Raw genomic sequence first — 22,900 nt, forward strand, 5'->3', positions numbered from 1 at the left:
CCTTTTCCTTAAAGGTGAAGTTTGTAATTTCTGTGCCAAAAAACAGAATTTGTCTATTTGAGCAGCCCAGCTTGGGTTAACCAGTGGCTTGAGTTTAGTGCAGGATATCCTGTGGAAGACAGGAAGTGTTTGAGCAGGCATTAATTTTACAAATCTGAAATTACACACTGCACCTTGAAAATCTGATGAGATTACTCATTTTGAAGAACTTTCACTGGCACAACCCTTCCATGTTAAGTTTCTATGAGTTGCTAACCAGTCCCCTTGTTTCTGTTTCCTTTCGCCCATTGTAGGTTATTACCAACACTCCTGTCAAGTTAGTAACAGCCTCCTGGCATAACATTGTAGTGCTCTGTGTGGTATATGTGCATGGAATTGTTTGGATCTGCCTTTGTGGTATAAAGTGTGGTTAGTCAGATTTGTCATCCTGTGCAATCTCAGTTTGCTTTAGTGATGTACTAATGCTTAACATAAACCTATACTACAACACAGAGAAGCATATCTGAATCTTTGGAATATGTATTTATGAGAATCCCAGTTGGCACTGTGATGCAGTGTGTGTTTTAGGAGACTAAAGGTTTGCTTGCTGAACGCATTGAGAATGCGTTTGTCATAATTTTATTGATCCCAGTTAGGCACTTCTTGGTTAGTATACACCAGGTTTAGTTGGGAATCAAGAACTTGAGAAGTTTCTTATGCTGCAATCACACCATGTCGTAATTACCACATTTACTATATGATAGACAAAACCACAATATAGCAAGTAACAGTCATTATACAAATGTCCTATTAATAATTAGTTTATTCAGTGGGATATTAAATAGTTATTATGTAATTAACTCTTTGATAGTTACATTAAATAGTATTTTATCTCTTTTATTTTCCGATTAGTCTGAAGACATTAACAATAATCAGTTATAGGAAAAAATATATCATCATTAAATTATGTCCAGTTCTGTTAACGTTTCTTGCACATGTATGCATTACTGTTCTGAACAAGTTTTTCCAAGAATTGTTGTACATTTATTAATTATTAAAAACATCTTGTCATACTTTTTTTTCCCCAAATATTTATTAATTGGAAGAATCATAGGTGGAGACGATAAGGAACTGGAATGGTTGAGAGGAATTAGAATCAGGAATTTAAATTCTATCTGATTCCCTTCCCTGTTTAGTATATTAAGTTGTACTGCTTGCTGTAGTTATACAAGTATATGTATGTGCTTTGTGCACTAGTAAGTTTTTGCTGTGTGAAGCGTGTTTTGATGTTTTGTTTCTGCCTTAAAAATTAGACTGAGCCTTTTATTTGTTTATTTACCTATTTAATTATCATACTATGGTTTTGTCTCACCTGCAACACATCCATCATGAATTTCCTTGCTGGTCCAAGCCGGTATAAGCATGCTGTTGTCTGGCAGAACTGGTCGACCAGCATAGTTTTTCTGGTGGTTAATCTAATCAAGAAGCTTTGTTGAAATACCAGCATGCCAGCTTCCAAAACACAACATATGCTGGTATTATCAACTGGGCTCTTATACCTTTCCCTCCCAATTCACTGTCCACATACCCTCCATCTCACTCTCTCTGTCTAACCTCCATGTTATCTCTCTTGTCTCTCTTCCACCCATACTCATCCCTTATCACCACTCCCTCACTCGCACAGCACTGAGTACCTGCCCAGCTTCAACCCAATAGCTCTGAAGGACACTGCACTCTCCACCAACAAGCCCATTGAGGTGAAGGGCCCTGGAGGCAAGGCCACCATCATCCATGCACAGTACAACACCCCCATCAGCATGTACTCCCAGGATGCAATTATGGATGCCATTGCTGGCCAGTCCCAGGCCAGGGGTAGCGAGCTGTCTGGGTAAGACCTGTCGCACCTAACTGTGTCTTCTCCCTCCTCCCATGTCCTGCATGACACACGTTTGCCATAACGTCAAAGCCACGCTTGTCTAGGCCAGCGCTATCTGCTAATGCTCAAGAGGCTAAAGACTTCCCAAGGATGTCTGATCATAGTCTTGATATAGTCTTACTCTTCCTCAGTTTCACAGCATTGATCTGAGTAATGTAAATTGCAGGATATGAACATGTTGCCATATTGAAGCAGAAGAAAGATTTTCGAAGTCTTCAATGTTAGCATATGTTATATTGAGTTTCTGTTGAACCAGTTGGATTTTTGTGTGCTTTTCAAATGGGAATGATGATGGGAATGCTCAGTTGCACAAGTTAGGGATCTTGGTTTATGGGTTAACTACCCTTCAAACGTTTGAGATCAATATCTTTTTAAAAGTGTGTGTGTGTGCATGTTTATGTGGTTTATGAGGAGACAAATTTGTATAATGACATGGGTATGACAGAGGTATTACAATATGAAGGTGGTTTATGAGGACACTGCCTATGTCCCCGTAATTCAAAAGGCTTAAAAAACATACTAAATTGTGTTTTTTTTGTTTGTTTTTTTTTAATCTAAAAATGCACAAAGTTTCCTGTGAGGGCTAAGTTTAGGTGTAGGGTTGGTGTCGGGCAATAGCACACACAGTTTGTTCAGTATAAAAACCATTACGCCTATGGAGAGTCCCCATAAACCACAAAAACCAATGTGTGTGTGTGTGTGTGTGTGTGTGTGGGTGTGTGTGTGTGTACAGTGCCCTCCAAATGTATTGGAACAGTAAAGAGAAAATTGCTCTGTTGGCTGTGGAGTCAAGACATTTACAAATATGATTAAAAGATGAATATGAAACAAAACTACAGAATGTCACATTTTATTATTGGGTGATTCAACACACAGATGTTTTACCAGCTAAGAAGGGGGGGAGCTGCCTTTGAGAGAAAAGCAAGCAATTTGGATGCTAAAAGAAAAGAGGAAGTCAATTAGAGCTATAGCAAAAACAAAGGGCATGGAGAAATCAAGAGATTGGAAACCACCAGCGATACCAACAACTACCTGATAGGCTGAGAAAACAACAGTTGTTGATGACAGACAAATCATAAAAGCTGTGAAAATGAACCCTAAAAGACGTGTCTGTAAAATCACCAACAACTTCCAGAAAACTGAGGTGATGCTCTGACAATCTACTGTCCTCAGGAGACTTTGACACAGAATTACAGATGCTACACAGCAAGATGCAACTCAAAAATAGAAAGGCAAGATTAAAGTTTGCAAAAAAGCACAAAGGTGAGCCAGAAGAGTTTTGGAACTGTGTTTATGGACCGATGAGACAAAGATGAACCTTTATCTAAGTGATGGGAAAGCAAAAATCTGGAGAAAAAAAGGGAATTGCAAATGATCCCAAGCATACAGCCTCATCTGTAAAGCATGGTGGAGGTGGTGTCATGGCATGGGCATGTATGGCTGTCTCTGGAACAGGCCCTCTCAACTTTACTGATAACTTCATGTATGATAGTAGCAGAATGAATTTGGAAGGGTACAAAACCATCTTGCCTACCAATATTCAAGAAAATGCCACCAGATTCATTGGGAAGTGCTTCATATTGCATCAGGACAATGACCCAAAACACCCTGCTAGTTCAGTGAAGGAATTTATAAGGGCAAGGAAATGGAAAGTCTTACATTGCCCAAGTCAATCTCCAGATTTAAATCCGATTGAACATGAATTTCACCAGCTGAAGAGGAGAGTAAAGGCAGAAACTCCCCAAAACAAGCAACAATTGGAATTGGCTGCATTAAAGGCTGGGAAAAGTATTTCAAAGGATGAGACCAAGAGTCTGGTGATGTCTATGGGTCACAGACTCACTGCTGTGATTGTGCGCAAGGGATCTGCAACTAAATAATAGCTTTTAATCTTTTATATCTGCCTTATGTTCTTATGCTCACATCAATGAGTGGGATGAACTCTAAAAGTGCTGTTCTTTTTATTTGGTAAAACATGTATGTGTTGAATCACCCAATAATAAAATGTGACATTCTGTAGTTTTGTCTCATATTCATCTTTTAATCATATTTGCAAATGTCTTGACTCCACAGCCAACAGAGCAATTTTGTCTTTACTGTTCCAATACTTATGGAGGGCGGTGTGTGTGTGTGTGTGTGTGTGTGTGTGTGTGTGTGTGTGTGTGTGTAAAGGGCGCTTTTAGTTAATCAAAAGTGACAGTAAAGCCATTTAAATTGTTACAAAAGATTTATATTTCTAGTATAAGTGCTATTCATTTGAAATCTATTCATCAAATAATCCTAAATAATAGGCAGCACAACTGTTTTCAATATTGATAATAATAAGAAATGCTTCTTGAGCACCACATTATCAAATTAAAAATGATTTCTGAAGGATCATATGACACTGAAGACAATGAAGTTTTGCTGTCACAGGAATAAATTATATTTTAAAATATATTAAAATAGAAATGAGTTATTTTACATTTTAATAATATTTTACAATATTACCATTTTTACTGTATTTTTGACTAATTATTTGCAACCTTGGTGAGCATAAGATAATTGTTTTTATTTTTTTTTAAACATAAAAAATTCTTACTGACTCCAGACTTTTGAATGGCATTGTGTGTTTTGATAGTCTGATTTGGTAATCTGTACTAGTGTGAGTTGTGTATTTGTGCATTTTTTCTCCTGTATGTTTTAGCAGTGATCTACATATTTGTATTGTTCGTTGGTGCCAGTATTCTGATGTCCTGTGGTTTTTTTATATGGTTTGAAATCAGGAAAATGAGAGCTCAGGCTTTCGGTCTCGTGTCAGAAGCCACTCTCTAATGCATAACAGAGAAGCTTTATCTAATTTTCCCTCTCTCACTCCATTCCCAACCATTCATCACTTCATCTATCCATCACACTGTACATCACTCACCCTGTCCCCACCCTACCCGTGTACAATCTCAATGGACCTGCCTGGCAGCAATGAAACTGACTCTCCGCTATCGTAAGTAGCCAGATCCATCTGTTTGATATGAGCAGTCTCTTTTCGTCTCTTCCCTTGCGCATTGCATGCCTGATCACCACATTATGCATTTCTGTCTCATCTCTTCTTCTAACCTCCATTTGACTGATCTTGAGCATCTGGAGTTCTGAAATGCACCTGGTTTTCATGAACCGAGACTGTCCGGTGACTTTTTCTTGTCTTTTTATTTAGCGGAATGCACCAATGACCTCACATACTACTCCTCTTTTTAATCCTCTCAGATGGCACCTTAAACTTCCTTTTCAAATTCTGTTCTGAAACCCTTAATATTGCTGTTAGGTGACTTTAAGAGTGTTTAGTGGAAACGTGTTTAAATGCTGAGGTTTACAGAAGGAGGGTCTGCTAATGTGGGAACAGAAAATCAGTCAGCGATTGAGTTTTAGATGTCAACAAATTTCTGAATGCTCTGCTCTGTCATTCTTCTGGTAAGAGATATAATGTGTCTAAGATATGCTGCAATACTGCATTTGGTAGTGATAAGCAAGCTTCTGGCCACAATGCCCATGCTTTTCTGTTTTATAGCACTTATATGAAATATGCTGCGTAATACTCATTGATCGATGTAAAATAATCAGTGTTAACAAACATATGTTAGGCTATACACTGTAAATTAGTGAAAAATGGCAGTAGATTAGTTCAGACGAATGCATTTACATCCCAGTTCATTATCTATGGAGTTTTAACTTAAGACAACAAAAAAATGCTTTTGATGTCTTTAAACATGAAAATACCTTTGCTAACATTCCGGTCATGCTGATAGGAAAGTGTGTGTTTTCACTCGACCGGCTCTTTCTGTGGTTTCAGTAATCTGCCAGTTAAAGACCGTGTTATAGACAGTGCTTCCCCAGTGTATCAGGCCGTCATCCCCAGTGAAACCAATGAACTGGAGCCGGCTGATTGGGCCAAAAGAGCCGCCCAGCTGCAGTCCAAGTCCTTCCGTGTCCTCGCCCACATTACTGGAACTGAATACAGTAAGTCTGCCTGCATGTATTTGTCAGTTTGCTTTTGTTTTGATATAGATTTTGACTTAGAGTGTAGAGTCTGACATGTTCTCTCTTTGTCTTTTCTCTTCTCCTCTGCAGTGCAAGACCCTGATGAGGAAGCTCTGAGAAGGTCAAGGTAGGCATCTAGTAGCAGGATCTGGTGGCCACATACTTGACCTGTGCTGAAATCCAGCCCTCTGCCTCTTAAAACTTGAAAGGCTGATCGACCCACAGACCCCCATAATCGGACAACACTCTCTGTGCTGAACTTGATCTGCACTCATTAGATGCATCAGTGTAATACAGCTTGGATGTATTCATAGTAGTCTGCATCTGGGGTGTAGTACAGAGAATTTGTATTTTTGGTTAAAAAAATGTTGTTTGGTAAAGTTGGGTACTGAAATATCAAAATATTTACCTGAAATATTAGAATATTTATACGTAATTGAAAGTACCAGAGTTTAATTGTACTTGTAAAATGAAGTAAACATTTAGAATTAGACATTGCATTACAAAATGCTTGCTAACCCTGTCTTTGTAAACCTATATCCAATTGATGTGCAAAATTAATATAACCTGGTTATTTGACAGGAAGGGTTTTGACATTACTATCCATAAAACCCTTGAGCAAACATACAGGGATAACGTTTTGCAAAACCAGACGTTCATAAAGTAATCCACCCATGCAGGGCAACAAACATTTTTACTACACAGAGTAGTAAAAATAAAACTGGAGTAGCAAGGTGGAAGAGCATTCTTGATTACAATTATTGAAGTTATGATATGCATTTTGAGATGTGAATATCTTCTCTAAATTATTTATAAAGAGTAAAATATATAATTTTATAATTAAGTACAAATTCCTAAAATTGTGAAAATTGTTACTTATTAATGTTATTACTACATTATAATTACAGTTACTCAAATGCTGTACTTTACACCCCTGGTCTGTGGTATTTACATCAAGCTTTATATTTCATATATCATTAGCTCTCATTTATCTCACACTGTCATTACATATCTGACACAATACATGCAGAATGTGACCTCTGGCATTTAGTTGAATGTGAAACATTTAGTGGGTACTTGAACATTTTGCCTCAAGGCAGCCATGCATATTTGTATACACTCACACATCTTGGGCAGGGGAGTGAATGCCATATTCCCTAACCCATTTATCCAACCTCTCTTTTCTCTTTTTTTCCTTCCCCTTTTGTCTTGTATATATGTGTTGATGTTACAGGGAAATGTTTGAATCTGAAGCCAAAGGCCCTCGTTTTGCTAAACTGAAAAACTGGCACCATGGCTTGTCGGCACAAATACTTAATGTGCCTCAGTAAAGCACCCCAAGATAGAGAGAGCTAGACAGGTGGCATAGACAGACTACAGTACTGCTGTAACAGGAAAGTCAAAGCATGTGAGAGGAAAGCAGAAAGAATGAAGATGAATGTCAGTGATGTTGTTTGGCTCGTCACTACAGTTTCAAGCTAGTTGTTCACTCTATAGTATAGATTTTGGAATTGTTCATGAGAGTGTTGCCACCATTTAAATTCTCTCTCCCGTATTGGATTGTGTGTTTACGTATTGATGGTTGTTGAGAACATCACCGCATCTGTGCACAAGTCTTTCAAATCCATCAAATAAAAGAAATGTGATGAACTAATCATGTGGATAGGCTTTTTGGCACTGGGATTTGTCTGGGTGTGAAAGTCTGCATGGATTCAAAAGATTTATATCTACAGAAAGGAAATAAACTTTGTATTAAATAATGTTCTTTAAAAATGTCTTAAAGGGGTCATCGATGCCCATTTTACACAAGCTTAATGAAAAGTCTATAACATACTTTGGTTAAAATTTCTCAATGGTAGTGTAAAAAAACACCTTCTTTACCCTGTCAAAATCAGCTCTGTTTTCAGCATGCTGTTCTAGTCATTGTTGCTTTAAATGCTAGTGAGCTCTGCTGACTCCGCCCCTCTCTTCAGTGGAGTGACGAGCAGAACATAGATATGTGTAGATTCTCTATTCGACCTCTCCAGATATGTTGATGCATCAGCCATCTCGCATTCATCATAATAATCAATGAATATTCAAAGATATACAAGCGTATAACACAGTCAATGCGCTCAAAGATTCGCAGACTGTTCCAAAAATGGTGGATGGCTTATGTATCATGGCTCATAGAAACAGTCAATAATGAGGAATGTAGGTATATATGTCAATCAACTATCGTGGGAGGGGCCTGTACAGAAATACATCATTCTGACAGGAACCTCAGAACAGCCTGATTTGAGAAATGGAATTTTAAAATAAGGATTAAAAAAAAAACACTGGGTGGATTTTTATCATTATAGGATGGATGTGTACACACACTTATGTTCAAACAACTTGAAAAGTTAATTTTTGCATCCGATGACCCCTTTAATATTAATCTTTAGATATATAGCCTATAACCTGATAACTTGTTTCTTATGATAGCAAGGCTGGAAGTAATCATTCCCATTTTATTCTTGGCCATAAATTCACAAATAAACCACCTTGCTTTTTAAATTAAAGCAGTGGTTCCCAACAAGGGGGCCAAGTTCTTGGCAAACGTCCAGGGGCACAGTGTTGCTTAAAATTATTTATTTAAATGATTTAAAACTATTTTTTTAAATAAAATTTAGCATTTTAAGTGTTCAATTTATTGGAATATCTATCTCTATATGCATTTATGTATCCCCTCAATAATGACTTTTTGAAGAACAAACAGAAACCGAAAACATTGAATCTTCTGGAATCACAAAATTACTAAAAATGTAATTATTTATATTTTACATATTTCTTAAAAAAAAAATTATGTTGTTATAATTACGGCAGAAATACCAGGGAAAATATCTTAGCCAGTATGTTGGACAATGGGGTGCCTTGAACAGTCAATAAAGTTGAGAAGCACTGAATTGGATTATTTGTTATTTTACCTTTTCTGTGTAGATCTTAGAATCTAACCCTTTGATACCGTGATAGCATTTCAGTGATTATGCAAGGGCAAGTTTGGTAAAAAGGTTAGCAAATGTTGAAATAGCTTGCACATGCAGTCAATTTTATTCCAGAAGTCATTTCTTATCTGTTGAAAAGTAAATCCTGACAGACAATAACAATTTTTTGCTTTAGACCAAACTTCAAATCACCAACACTATTATCCCTTTGAAGATTTTTTTTTTTTCATTTAACTTGTAAAACATTTCTTACTTAAGCCTGTGGTTATAAATTAGACTGCCAAGGGGTTTCATGTGATAAGGATGTTGATCTGTCAGTCAGTTGTCTAACTATCACAGAGCTTTGCATATGGCACTGATCTGGGATGAGACTGGAAAAATGTTGACAGATCACTGTTTTAGAATCTAATGGTTATACTTTGAGAAAATTAGGCTGTTAGTAAGACTTTATGGTGGGAGTGTAAAGTTTTATTTGTGTAGGTAGAGTAATAACCTTTAGCTAGATGAGTGGTGGCTGAAGGGACACGCTCTCTGTCCAGAGGATGAGTGAAGGCGTGTGAAACCGTCAGAACTTCAAGCGGTTGAGCAAGATGGAAGTCAATGTCTGTGAGTAGAGGGAGTCAATAAACCAGGACTTTTCCTCCAGGTAATTCTGTCTGTCTGGTTGTCACATAGGGAAATGGTGTTAGCTCTGCTTTGGGCTGGTTTGCGCTAGATTTTTATTAATAGTATAGAATTATGCCTCTGCTAACTATGTCCTTCTCTCATACCATCTCCCTACTGGTTTACTTCACTTGTGAGCCTGCCACTTGCATGCACTGCATGCTGGGAAGACTGTGTGACTGCACCGGAGTGCTTGTGGCCCTGGGTGGCTGGCCCCTCCCTCACTCTTCATTGTTGTCATATTTATTCAGATCTCTGCCTTCATGTACATCTGAACACGTCATGCTAGGTTGACATAATGTTGTATCGGTCAGCTCTTTTGTGTGTTATGCTGTCATTTTCTTCATATTTTCAGTCTCCAACTTTTCATCAGACACTTCTCACTTGACTGAAACAAAACAATTATTACATTGCACATCACTGCAGTGCTGTTTCCTGCTGTCTGTTAAGTTGTATGTTTGTTTTGCTCATTCCGCCAAGAATTTTGTTTTCAGTAGGTCTTATCATGTTGGCACTTTATTGGTATTGTTTTTCTTTTTTGGTTCTAATTGCAGTGTTATTATATATTGATTTTATTTTTAGTTTAAATGTTCAATTTCAGCATTTTTTTATTATATTATTAGTATTTTATTATTTATTATTTTATCATATTATAGTATTTTTTTAAGTTATCTTTTTAAGTTGGTCACAAAACAAGGATTTTGGTGTTTTGTGACATTTCTCTTTTCCACCACACTATTATCTTGTCTATAGTGCCAGATGTGGTCCAAGCAGCTCTGTATGAATTTGTTGAATGTTCACTGTTGTGTTGTTGCATTAGTTTGTAATCTTCTTATGCTGTTGCAACTTGCAATCATACAGTGTGAATTAGCATTATACAACCTTTTTTCACTAATGTATTTATTTAATAATAGATAGTCGTCTCTACCATTGTTAAAAAGCCTCTCCAGAATTCTTTTCATAATAATAAATATATTATTGAATATTAAAGGATTAGTTTGGTGTTTTTAACCCATCATTGTAAAGGATGTTTTCTGTCATGCATGATTGTACGTAGATAAATGAAGCCAAAGGGGCATTTTTTTAAAAGCTTTCAAAGAAACACACTCAAGTCTTTTCCATAACTCGCTACCTAGTCTTATGTATTCCTGTATTTTACGTTAGATTTCTTTAACATGGGGACATAATGTTTTCCTCAAAACAGTTATACATATTTGGAAACAAATGCTTAATACTTAAGACTGCATGGGTTGAAAAACTGACATTCAAAGCATTACAGTCCTTACAATGTCTCCTGTGTGTGGTTGTTATTATTGCATGAATATTTCATATTCCATTCAATATTCATTCAGTTTTTCTTTGCAAACCTCTACTATGCCAATTTTGTTTGCTGATTTGCATGTAAAGAGAGGAACAGTGATAGTCTACATGTTAGGCTGCTTTTCGTGATACTGTGTTGCACTAACCCGCTTTAGGATGAGAACACACTTTCCCTATGTCCAAACCATGTGTCAAGCGTATAATGCCAGCAGGTGGCACTGCAGTATTGTTTGAATTGCCCTCTGCCTGTCTTGACTCTCTTTGCTCTCTGGTCCTCTTCCATAAATTAGCGACACACATTTGCAAGTAATTTAGCTTCAATAACAACCCCTCTTTCTGAAGGCATTGTCTGCTTCTGTGATCTGTATTTCATTGTTCTCTGATTCTGTGCTGAGATTCAAGATTTTGCTAATATAACTAAAAGTGTCACAGTTTGGCAGTATAGCCAGTTGATGAATACAGTTTTCAGGACATTATGACTTATATAGTGTGTGTGTGTGTGTGTGTGAGAGAGAGAGAGACACTAAAGAGTCATGTAATCAGTGATGTAAGCATAATTTCTTAAGTTATAATTTTTGTTTGTTTGTAGACTCTCTAATTTCAGTCTCTCACAGCTTGCAATAAATGCTAATGTGTGTTTGCTTTCTGCCACCACACACCTTTCCCAAAGCCTCTCCAATACAAACACGCTACAATACATACAAAATCACAGAGAGGGACTCAATACGCATACAAGTTCACCACAGAAAGTGTTTAAATCTTCATGAAGGCTTCATAAATGTCTGCAACCAACAGTTACAGACCTTTCTCTCTGTTCCATCACCATAACTCAATATGATCCACAGAATGACATTAAAGCTGAAGCGTGTAATTTCTATGATAGTAACATCACAAATTGAAATTGCAAACATAACTGTTTTTATATAGATTTCCAGAATTTTCCCCAACAAAATTGTATTAGTCTGAGACTAATAGATTTCCAAATTTTTCCAAATTTTCTAATGAAACCACGTTGGTTAGGCCAATGTTGCTGCTTTGGATTGTTGTAAACATAGGGTTAATCAACAGGAAAACCTACAAATAGTTCACTTATAGGTGTTTCTGCATATTAACATGGGATAAATAAAGTAAAATAATGAGATACTTCAGCTTTAAATATGATATTTATTTCATATTTTACCTCACTCCTCCCTGTGGGCTCTTTCTACATAAAATGAGACTGGAAGAGAGAGAGCTGGTCAGGAAGGATGGTTGTGGAGTGTGTGAAGGGGGTCAGCCATCGGTCCACCACCAGGCCTAATGCTGCTAGGTGCCTGCCTTTTATCTTCTCTCTCCTGCCTGGGCGGCTCCAACACCAATCTATTTTCGTCATTTGATTGTGTTTGATTATGTACAGGGGATGCCAAATGATTCAAATGAAAGAAATGTCAGTTTGTGAATAATGTACTTTTCTTTTCTTGGATCACAGGAGAGTATTATTTAACACTAATCTACTGCTCTCTAACCACTGAACTGTGTTTTATGGACACACTAAGAGGGTTTATGTAACCTTTATACCCTGCGTCACTGAGGTCCTGCCATATGCAGTTCATTGCCCTGTTTGAGCACGTGATTGATTGTAGCCTTTATGTCTGGATTAGTTTAATTCATGCTAGAATAGCACTTACAGTTGTCTCAGCTGCTGAGACACCACTGCTTTCAGAGTAAAAATACAGCTCGGTCCTCCTTCACAGCTCAAGCGGTGACTCATACCAAATCAATAGTTCAGTGTTTTTACTTTACAGTTTTTACAATCCTTCAATGACAAAATGGATACGTTTAATGAGTAGCCAAATGAGAAGAAAGCAATTAACATTTCCTTCCCCCATGATGGACATCCTTGCATTGTGCTCAGAAATGTGTAAGCATGAGAATGAAACGGCAACTTGTAACAAAATTTAACTTCATTTCAGGCATATAAGGCATATATACATACATGGCCTGAAACATGGCTGCTGTCTGTATTTATGGCTTCAGCCTGACATCGGTTTCTGCAACCTAACCTTGTATCTAGTACTCCTGCTGAGCATGCTCCAGTTTCCACCAGTATTGCACCTGTCTGTCCGCCTGCTATCGCTGCTTCGCCCAATGAGCTCCTTTTGGAGCCGCAGATAGCCAATCAGGCACCCGAGCCTGATGCGGAGCAGAATCCTGAGCAAACCATGGTAACCAGGTAAAGTTGCATGCATTGCATTTTGTGCTTGCTTTACCTTTACTTGGTTTATTGTATTCCCCATTGGTATGTATATGTATATGCATTGCAAAAGATTGGCGTTAGTAAGATTTTTAGTTTTTTTTAAAGAAAGAAATGAATACTTTTATTCAGCAAGGATGCATTAAATCGACCAAAAGTGACAGTAAAGACTTATAATGTTACAGAAGATATTCTATTTCAAGGGATCCTGGGAAAACACATTTGTTTCCACAAAAATATAAAGCAATACAACTGTTTTCAACATTGATTTTGATGAGAAATGTAATGAGAATGATTTCTGAAGGACCATGTGACTCTGAAGACTGGAGTAATGGTTGCTGTAAATTCGGCTTTACCAACACAGGAGTAAATGACATTTTAAAATATATTCAAATTGGAAACAGTAATAAATTGTAATAATATTTCACAATATTACTATTTTACTGTGTTTTTGATCAAATAAATGCAGCTTTGTTGAGCATAAGAGACTTCTTTACAAAAACATTTAAAAATCCTACTGACCTCAAACTTTCATAATGTTATTTTATTTATGCTCTAAGTTGTTATTGCTGGTTTTTTATTATTGGAATATTTGGGGTTATTCATTCCTAATTTTTCTTTTTAAAGAACATGTTTAAAATTTGATTACTTGCAGGTCATTTGTTTGGCTGTGTGTAGGACATAGCATTAGAGAGTTATTTCAATTTTAATTAACTTCTATTAGTGGAGACACGTGATAGATGTTGTAGAAAATTAACTATTTCTATTAGTTTTGAACCTAACATTTGAGAGATTGTAGGACAAAAGAGATTGTTAGAACAAAGAGACTTCATTGATCCTGGAGATTCAAAGCAAAGCCAATCCTCCAATCCTATTAATGTTATAATCAATGACTTTAATTCTCTAATATGATCTTCTTTGTCTTAACCCAATTTCTTGTTGCAGCTGCTGCTTCATTTGCTGCAGCTTATTTCTACTAATACTCTTCCCCCAAAGAAAACTAGAAACTCATGCTTGATTGAATACATGTCGTCATTGCCAGGATGGCTGTTTCTTTTGGGCTTCTGCTTTTATGAGTGGCGTCTCTTTATCATCACATTGTTCAACACCAGGACTTGACCCAAATAAAAACCTCCCAAGACATCCATGAACTACTTTATAAGTTTAAGATCACCATAAGCACTTATATGTACCATGTTCTTCTGTTACTCTAACAATAACAGCAGGAACGGGTGTTTATGAAACCAGTGACTTAATACGTTTCCTCTGGGGGTTGAGCATTGATTTTCCTTACGTGTTTTTCTCTTTTAATGAGGTACTATGTCAGTACTACTACACCTGATGCTGTTATGTGACCCTCAAGTCTCTAACAGTCCCAGTCAAGTCTCAGATCTCAAAGTTAGCCTTATAAATCTCTTTCAATTTCTTATATGGAAATGTTCTTATTTAATATGTATTATTTCTATTTTTGTATTATTTAATTTGATCTTTTATACCAAGTCAATTTTTGAGTCAAAGTGTGAGTTTTCATATCTGGGCATTGAAACATATATCCCAAGGGCCTTTATCAACCCATTCTCATGTTTCTTAAGTAAGTTTGGTAAGTAAGTTTAAGACATGGCAGAAACTCTTTGCATGTTTCCTTTGCTTACATTGACCCAGCAGTCTGTTAAGTGTATTGCATCCAGACTGAAGTGAACTTCATATTTATACAAATAATCATTTAAATAACCAAGTTTAAATGTACTTATTAGAAACCATATAGTCATATTTATATTAATTCAGATTTAGTTATATTTCATTTGTCTCCTACTACATAGTGATCGAGTCAGCAGGAGACTCTGTTAGCCCTGAAATATGTGAATCTTGTGTTAAATTAGGTCTTTGATAGAATAGAAATACAGTTGTTGGTACATGGTGGGTGGGTTTTGAGCGCATATGTTTGTTTGCTGTTTTGTGTGTGTCTGCATGTCTTTATGTTGGTAAGATGATTTGTTCATCGTCTGTTTGTTGCCATGTTCACTCATATTGTACAGTACTGATAGTGTACTATTGTTGTATTCAGACAAAACGAACAGAATACATATCCTACTAGTTCTTTTAAGAGTTACTGTATATTCAGTTAATTTCCATATGCATTTTGATTTGGAAAACCAAAATAACTGATCCTGTTTGTATTTTTTTATATTTGGATCAGCTTAGCAGTCGTAGAGATATGAGTGCACATGTCCTCTCTCTGGTTCAATCTAGGCATGATACGTTTGACTGTCCACCATTTTTGTCTTTGTTACGTTATAGCTTCAACTTGCAGACCTCTATGGGTTACAGTTCCCAGTACAAAACCTCCATCTCCAGGTACTGCTGTGGTCCTGCTCTGTATTCAAACACAGTGTGCCATAACACATCTTTTCTCCCTTACTGCTTGGGGTATTGTTCTTTAACTCTTCATGTTGTAACCATTCTTGAATATGTGTCTTTATGTATTTAAATGGAAAGGATTTGTGCATTACCGCGGGAAGTAGGGGTGCTGGTGCGTAGCCCAAGAAAAAATGGGGGTGCGGTGTTAAAAAATAAATAAATGAAAATTTTGTAACAGAAAATAAATAGAACTCATTTTATTAATTTGTATATTCATTCAAATTAATATAAAAAAGAAGCCTAAGCCTACAATGACAATAAGCAACAGTAAAACATGAATTAAGTTGAATCAATTTGATTGTGAAAAACGTTTCAACATAAACTGACTTAGGAAGTCGTTTGCTGCCATGACTTTTTGATCATATTATTACCTGCAACGTGCCCAAATCAAGAATTAACGACCATTTCTACAGCCATTGCAAAGATACAGCAGAGAAAGATCGAGAATGTTTATTTACCTCATCAGCAACCAATCTCGCATTCTCACATCTGCAGCACTTATTTTGATCTTTAAAGTTAGATAGGCTATTTCCTATTCTTGGAACAAAATGAATGCTTAAGGTTGATTCAGTGTTAGGCTACTCTTAATGAAAAAAAATCCCACACACACAACATCAGCAATACAATGACAAAGTAGCTTATATTAAACATAAAACTTTTATTAACTGACTGAATAAGACATACCTGCATTGTAACAGATAAAAGGTTTTTGGATTTTCCCCTTACTTCAAACGAATGCTTAGTTTGGCTCATTATTGTTATTAATAATAATAATAATAAAAAAGGCTATAGCCTACAATGACAAATTCACTTAGGCCTATATTAAACTTTGAACTTTTATTAACAATATGAATAAGGGAAATATGTTTTACCCGCATTGTAACAAATAAATAAACGGTCTTTGGCGTTCCCCTTTCTTTAAAATGATCGTAGTTTGGGGTTCATTAGCCTATTAAAACACATCAGCCATAAAATAGTACAATGGCATATTCGCATAGGCCTATATTAAACATCTAACTTTTATTAACAAAATGAATAAGACCGATATAACTAAGCTATAATAGCTTACTTGCGTTGTATAAGGTATTTTCTCTCTTTTAAAACAAATGCGTTGTAGTTCATTGTTTTATTTATTTTTTCTTTATGAAATCAGCAACAATAAAGATAAACTTGCTTATATTAAACAAATAAATTAAGCTTTTATTAACAAAAATTTGGGCTTTTGGATCATAGTTTCTCGCATCACTCTTGTCACGTGACCAACATCCCCCCACCCCCCTTTTTATTTCTCAGCCCCCCCTGCTCAAAATATGTTCCCGCTATGGATTTGTGTAACCTGGTCATTTTGGAGGCTCTCTCTTCTAATACTTGTTGGTATTAGACTTCTTTTCTAGTCTTTTTCTTGTGCAATGCTCTGTTAAAATAACACTAATTCTTGCATTAATATTGTAATGAAGTGAATTAAGGTAAAACATCTTCAAATGTGTGCATGATAGATTATGTGCTCAGACATCCTTGGACAATATTAGCAGTATAGTCTGTGAGAACTGAATGTGAATCCAAACTTTGATTCAGTAACCCATTTAAGCCGGTGGACAACTAAAGACAACTCTGATTCAGTAACCAATTTAAGACTGTGGACAACTCTTTTATCTCAAACAGATGAACAAGTCATCGGTTTGATTAGTAGGGAATACAAATGTATATTTTAAATGTAGTGGCTTTAGATGAAAGCATCTGCCGAAAGTCTAATGTTTTAGATTGATCAGGAAAAGTTTAAGTAGTTAAAGCAGAAAGGAGGAGCAGCAGTTTCTCGTTTAAACTGAAATGTTACTGAATTTCTGGTCTGTTCTTTTGTAGTTCTTACTCCCAGCTCCCACCTATGCAGCAGCCGCCACCACCCATGCAGCACAGCTCCATCCAGATCCCTGTGGGTCCACCTCCACCTAAAGTGGTCAGCACTGCCAGCATTGTACCTGCAGCCTACTCAGCTGCCCCAGGTATCCATTGCACATATGTGATATAATTCAGTGTTTGTGTATGTCCATCTTTGTATCCAATACTAATTCATGGGCATCTTTTAGCACCAGCTCCTCCAATGGTTCACATACCAGTTCCACCTCCACCTGCTCCTGTCGCAGCTCCAGCATCTTCTTCCGACAGGCCTCCTTGGGTTACTGATGAGAACTTTGCCCATAAATTTGACCCTAGCAAACCCACCACCACCACAAATGTCAGAGTGCAGCCTCTTCCCCAGGCAGCCCCCCCACCACCACCCTACATCCCTAACCCCATCCCTGCTCCCGTTCCTTTTCCCGCTCCTGCTGCACCCAGCCCTGCATTCAACCCCGCCCCCTTCCCACCTGTGGCTCGTGGTGTTGCTCAGAGGGCAGAGCGGTTTGCAGCCAGCAACAGAACACCTCTGTGTGGAGCCTGCAACAACATCATCAGGTAAGATAACAATTGTGCAATGTTCACCCATCTCAAATCAAAAGACCTTTTGTAATATGTTTTTATTCAACATCCCATAAACCTTCCAACTTTGGGCACTTTCATGTCCCAGAGTTTGATTTTATAAATACAAAAAAAAAAATTTTTTTTTTTTTTTGTAGCATGCCTTCATTGTACTAGTTTTCAAACTAAACTGTTAAAAAAACATTTTAATTAATTGAAATGAAGCTGAAATCAAATTAAATAAATATTAGATGAAAAATAAAGGAGTATAAGTTGTAAAGTACTAAAAGTACTAAAAGCATTCAAACTAAAACTCAAATAAAATAAGGCTATATATGCAATTAAATAAAAAAAAAAACCCAAAAATAAATAAATGACCAAAGCATATAAACAAATTTACTAAAACTTAAAATAAAATAAAAGTGAGATTTGAAAAATACAAGCTAATTCAATATATTTATAAATACAATAATAGTGTGTAAATAATACTAAAATAAAAATGTATTTAGATTCATCACAGACCCAGACATTACATCTTAAATTATTTTACAGCATTCTCTAAGGAGTAATTATTAAACAATTTTTAATGTGATTTATGTGACTGGAAGTGACACATAGATATTCTTTTCAAGTGATATTTACCTTTATTTTTTGTTTCATACATTTGTTCATTTTATTCATCTCATATTACATCTCAGTCTCTTTTTTGACACTTTTGTCTCCTTTATATAAAAGAAATGACTTGTGAAAAACCTCTGAAAAATCTCACCACAGCTGAGGAAGTAGAAAAACTCATGTAAAATATTTTTAAATATTGAAACATCGTTTATTTCACCTTTGTTTAGATGATCCTAGTTTTAATGATTTAATAATGTTATAATAGATGTTTATGTTATCAAAACAATTTGTCTATAAGTTTTTTTTATCAGTGTTTTTTGACTCCTCAGGGGACCATTCCTGGTGGCATTGGGTCGTTCCTGGCATCCGGAGGAGTTCAACTGCCATTATTGCCACACGTCTCTGGCTGATGTCAGCTTTGTGGAGGAGCAGAATAATGTTTACTGTGAAAACTGCTATGGAGAGTTCTTTGCACCTACATGTGCCCGCTGCAACACCAAGATCATGGGAGTATGTTGAAAACATTAACATTGCACACACACATGCAGAGACATGACTGTAAACACACTTCACAGGTACTGACAGTTCATCCGCTCAACATCTGCTCAACAGGAAGTGATGCATGCACTGCGGCAGACCTGGCACACCACTTGCTTTGTGTGTGCGGCTTGTGGAAAGCCCTTTGGAAACAGTCTCTTCCATATGGAGGATGGTGAGCCGTATTGTGAGAAAGGTATGGGAGCAACCAGCTATGTCTGACATGAATTTGTATGTTTACAAGTTTGGTGCATGCAGACATACAGTCCAGACCAGCTATAATTTTCATGAAATGTTTCTGTCACCAGATTATATTGCACTCTTCAGCACAAAGTGCCATGGCTGTGACTTCCCAGTTGAGGCAGGAGACAAATTTATTGAAGCTCTTGGCCACACATGGCATGATACCTGCTTTGTTTGTGCAGTAGGTTCAAAATCAGTTTGTTAAAGCACTTGCCCATATGGTTTATATATAATTAAGCACTGAGTTTGAATTATGACGCTATGCATTTCTGTCCCGACATACAGGTGTGCAATGTGAACCTGGAAGGACAACCTTTCTACTCCAAGAAGGACAAGCCCTTATGCAAGAAGCATGCACATGCCATCAATGTGTAGATGCTTCAACATTGCATCAAAAGCTGTCAGTGAAGGAAATAAACGCAATTAATACATTTGCATGTGTGGTTTTATTGGCAAGACATCAGTGCCTATCCAAATGACACAAAAACTAATATAAAAGACATACTGTATATTAAATGGCATATTAGAAAAAGGATGAAACTAGACATTCTGACATTTTTAGGTCATTCTTTGTTTTTATTATAGCCCTAATACATTTGCATACATGCACTTGATTGTCTGATACAGTAATTTAAGAGAGATAACATTTTCACTTTTTTTTTTTTTTTTTTGGTTAATGCAACAATTTTTGTGATGTTAGTGACTAAAACCTTAATTTGAAAGATATTAATATTATACGTGGATGTTGACGATTGACACAGCCTGAAAAGTCTATGCATATTATTACGCCTTAAAATTTAAAGTAAACTTAAATGTGTTTTTATTCCATTAATATTTGTTTTCTTGGACAGTAATGAGGCCCATAGATCCCTGACTTGCTTATCAGTCACAAAAGGATGTTAAATAGATTGAGCCTGCATGTTGTTTTGCAGTCTTTTCAATACTTAATGGGAGTTTTATGTGTTACTAATCTTGTTCATTTGTGCTTTTAGTGTGTGGGTGTGGGAAAGCAAGTGAGCTAATTCATTCATATATGATGTCAATATTAGCATTATGTGTCATTTTTATCAACGTTTTAAGAATGGGAGCAGGGCATCTGAAAAGGTAACAGAATTTATTTTAATTTATTAATTGTTGCCCTCACAGTGTATGCAAGACGTAGTTAGCTGTAATAATATCCAGCTCAAGGAGGTTTTTTTCCAGTTCATGTTTTGCCTGTCACCTATGATAGATGAATTTTGTTATTTATTGTGCTCAAAACCTCAATATTGACAAAATCTTTGCAAATAGTGTACTGTTCTGAATTTGCATGGATACTTTACTTGTTTTCTTTGCCAAGAAGGAGGGATTCATATTTTTATTTAATAAATACTTTAACAAGACAGAGACACACAGGATGCAAGTTGTATTGTTAATATGTAACACATGGGATACCTGAGACTTTTTTTTCCACTGTAAGTATATGCTACCCAACAAGTTTCATGCCTAGTGGCAATTAAAGAACATCATGGTTAAATTCTGAGATTGCAATTCTAGACAATCATGTTTTCCTATGTGATATTGATATTTTATGCATACAGTTAACTTAAAATAACTTTTATTTAGACATACTTTATAAATGTGTCCTTGATTTATATATTTTCACTGCCATATATTGAAGCTAGTGTTACCTACCACGTGTTCTTAGGGCTACTTTTGATTTTGGCTTGTTTTGTTTTGAATATTACTAACAGTGGTTTGGCATGTCATAATTGCCTCTCTTAAATTTAGTGAATTGTTAGCTTCTTTTTTACACAAGATTAGTAAGTTACTTAAAATTGCATTAATAGCAGTGTTGGGCTCAGATGTGTGAATGATCTTTTTAGCATTTTTCAAAAACTGATGTATTTGATGTAATTTAATGCTATTGAATGTACTTTACAAATAATGTATTATCTCAATTTGTCATCTGCTGTATTCTGCAGTTCATCTGGGAATTACAGAGACAAAGGATTGATCCATAATTACATAAAGTTGCAGATACTTCAATAATACAATAAAGAACCATATACAGTATGTGTTATGTGACACTCATTTTTATAAATATGACGTTCTGGGGTATATGTTAACAAGTGTCATTAATGTAGTTTTCTATTGAAAAAAATACAGTGTCTCTCATGGTATTTTTATATGATAGTTCAAAATGAGATGCAGCTCTCCAGAATACTGTAGATTTACTTTATGAGCTAGGCTATATGTTTTTTTTTTTTCAAGTTGAAATCAAAAACTAACTAGTAGGCTACTACTAATAGTGTTCTCTTGCTTTGTATTTGAAATGATCTTTTATTTTGCGTTTGAATAATCTTTAATTCAAATCCAAATGAGCATGTTCCACACAATCAAATTAAATGTTTAAAACTGTTTTAAAGAATGTATGTGCTGTGCTGTATTAAAAATGGCATATAAAAAGATTTCTAATAGAGTGCTATTCATAGGCTATATGAATTAAAAATCAACAAATACAATAAATTATATTTAAGCATTTATGATGTTTATAGGGCAGTGAGGGACTTTTAAAATTTTATATTTGTTTTTGAGAGAGACAACACAACTAACACCAAAAAAAAAAATCCAATGATTTTTCGCTTCACTTATAAAATCAAGTTATTTTTTTCACTCAGAAAGGTGTCACTCAAACCAAAGTAGTTAACATGATATTCTCTTAACTGTGAAATTGTTTTGAAATAAAACCAACCAATATTATTTCTATCTAACAGTATGATTTTATTAGCATTAAACTGCCAGCTTAATGTTTTTATCCAATGCATCGAGACGGTTTTTGAGGGCGTGACTGTTTCGCGCTCGTCGGCAGGGGGCGCTCGGGAGTCGGTGTATCTGTCTGCGGTCAGTGTAGTGCAGGACGCTCTACTGTGGTCAGTGCTAGACCTTTAACAGACCTCAGAGTCCCTCACGATCACAACTACTAACGAACCCTCCGAGTTATTCGAGAGTATACGGAAATAAGATTTGCTGAAGAATCTTCTCGGTAAGTGTAATGAAAAGTGTTAGCTTGGCTATGCTAAACGCTGCCTCGCGAAAGTTTGTTGCGCTGAATTTTCAATTTTTCCACGTAATGTTTTAAACGCGGTACAAAGGCAAAACCGACTGCCGTGGGGTGTTATATATTTTTACTATTCAGTAAACAAATGTACAAGGCTTAATGAGAAAAAACGATGAGGGTTGCCGCGGTTTTTACATGATTTTGTCAGGAGATTTCCTCGGAGAGTGAAGCGAGTGGAATGATAGCTAGTGTGCTATCGCCGTTAGCAAGGCAAATACGTTTAAATTTACTTCCATAACTACCAATAAGAAACTTCTGGCTTCAAAGCAGTACAGTGTAATCTACATTTTATTATATTTTTTTAAAATAACATTCATCTGTTTTGAAGAAAATGTGACGGTTTGTAAAAGTCCGAGTGAAAAGTTATTAACTCGACAACTTCCCTAATAATCTGACAGCTGTGTGTTGCTTATTTATCTTTC

At 36.1% G+C, this 22,900-nt stretch overlaps 1 protein-coding gene across 11 annotated transcripts in view; it reads left to right on the forward strand.

The window, feature by feature from the left end:
* LOC306884037 (LIM domain-binding protein 3-like) overlaps nucleotides 1-21,821 on the forward strand; it is a 46,913-nt gene extending 25,092 nt beyond the window's left edge. For 4 of the 11 annotated variants that reach the window (XM_079439662.1, XM_079439658.1, XM_079439659.1 and 1 more), the window contains 10 exons: nucleotides 5,739-5,905; nucleotides 6,017-6,053; nucleotides 12,929-13,087; nucleotides 15,407-15,463; nucleotides 17,387-17,526; nucleotides 17,611-17,977; nucleotides 18,928-19,108; nucleotides 19,211-19,331; nucleotides 19,444-19,559; nucleotides 19,664-21,821. In XM_079439662.1, coding sequence (XP_079295788.1) covers nucleotides 5,739-5,905; nucleotides 6,017-6,053; nucleotides 12,929-13,087; nucleotides 15,407-15,463; nucleotides 17,387-17,526; nucleotides 17,611-17,977; nucleotides 18,928-19,108; nucleotides 19,211-19,331; nucleotides 19,444-19,559; nucleotides 19,664-19,753 — 1,435 coding nt within the window. In that variant the 3' untranslated portion in view covers nucleotides 19,754-21,821. The remainder of the gene's footprint in view (nucleotides 1-5,738; nucleotides 5,906-6,016; nucleotides 6,054-12,928; nucleotides 13,088-15,406; nucleotides 15,464-17,386; nucleotides 17,527-17,610; nucleotides 17,978-18,927; nucleotides 19,109-19,210; nucleotides 19,332-19,443; nucleotides 19,560-19,663) is intronic. The other 7 variants (XM_079439663.1, XM_079439664.1, XM_079439665.1 and 4 more) reach the window with 3 other exon arrangements.
* The last annotated feature ends 1,079 nt before the right edge of the window (nucleotides 21,822-22,900 follow it).

This window comes from Barbus barbus (genome assembly GCF_936440315.1).
Source record: "Barbus barbus genome assembly, chromosome: 18".
NCBI lineage: Eukaryota > Metazoa > Chordata > Actinopteri > Cypriniformes > Cyprinidae > Barbus > Barbus barbus.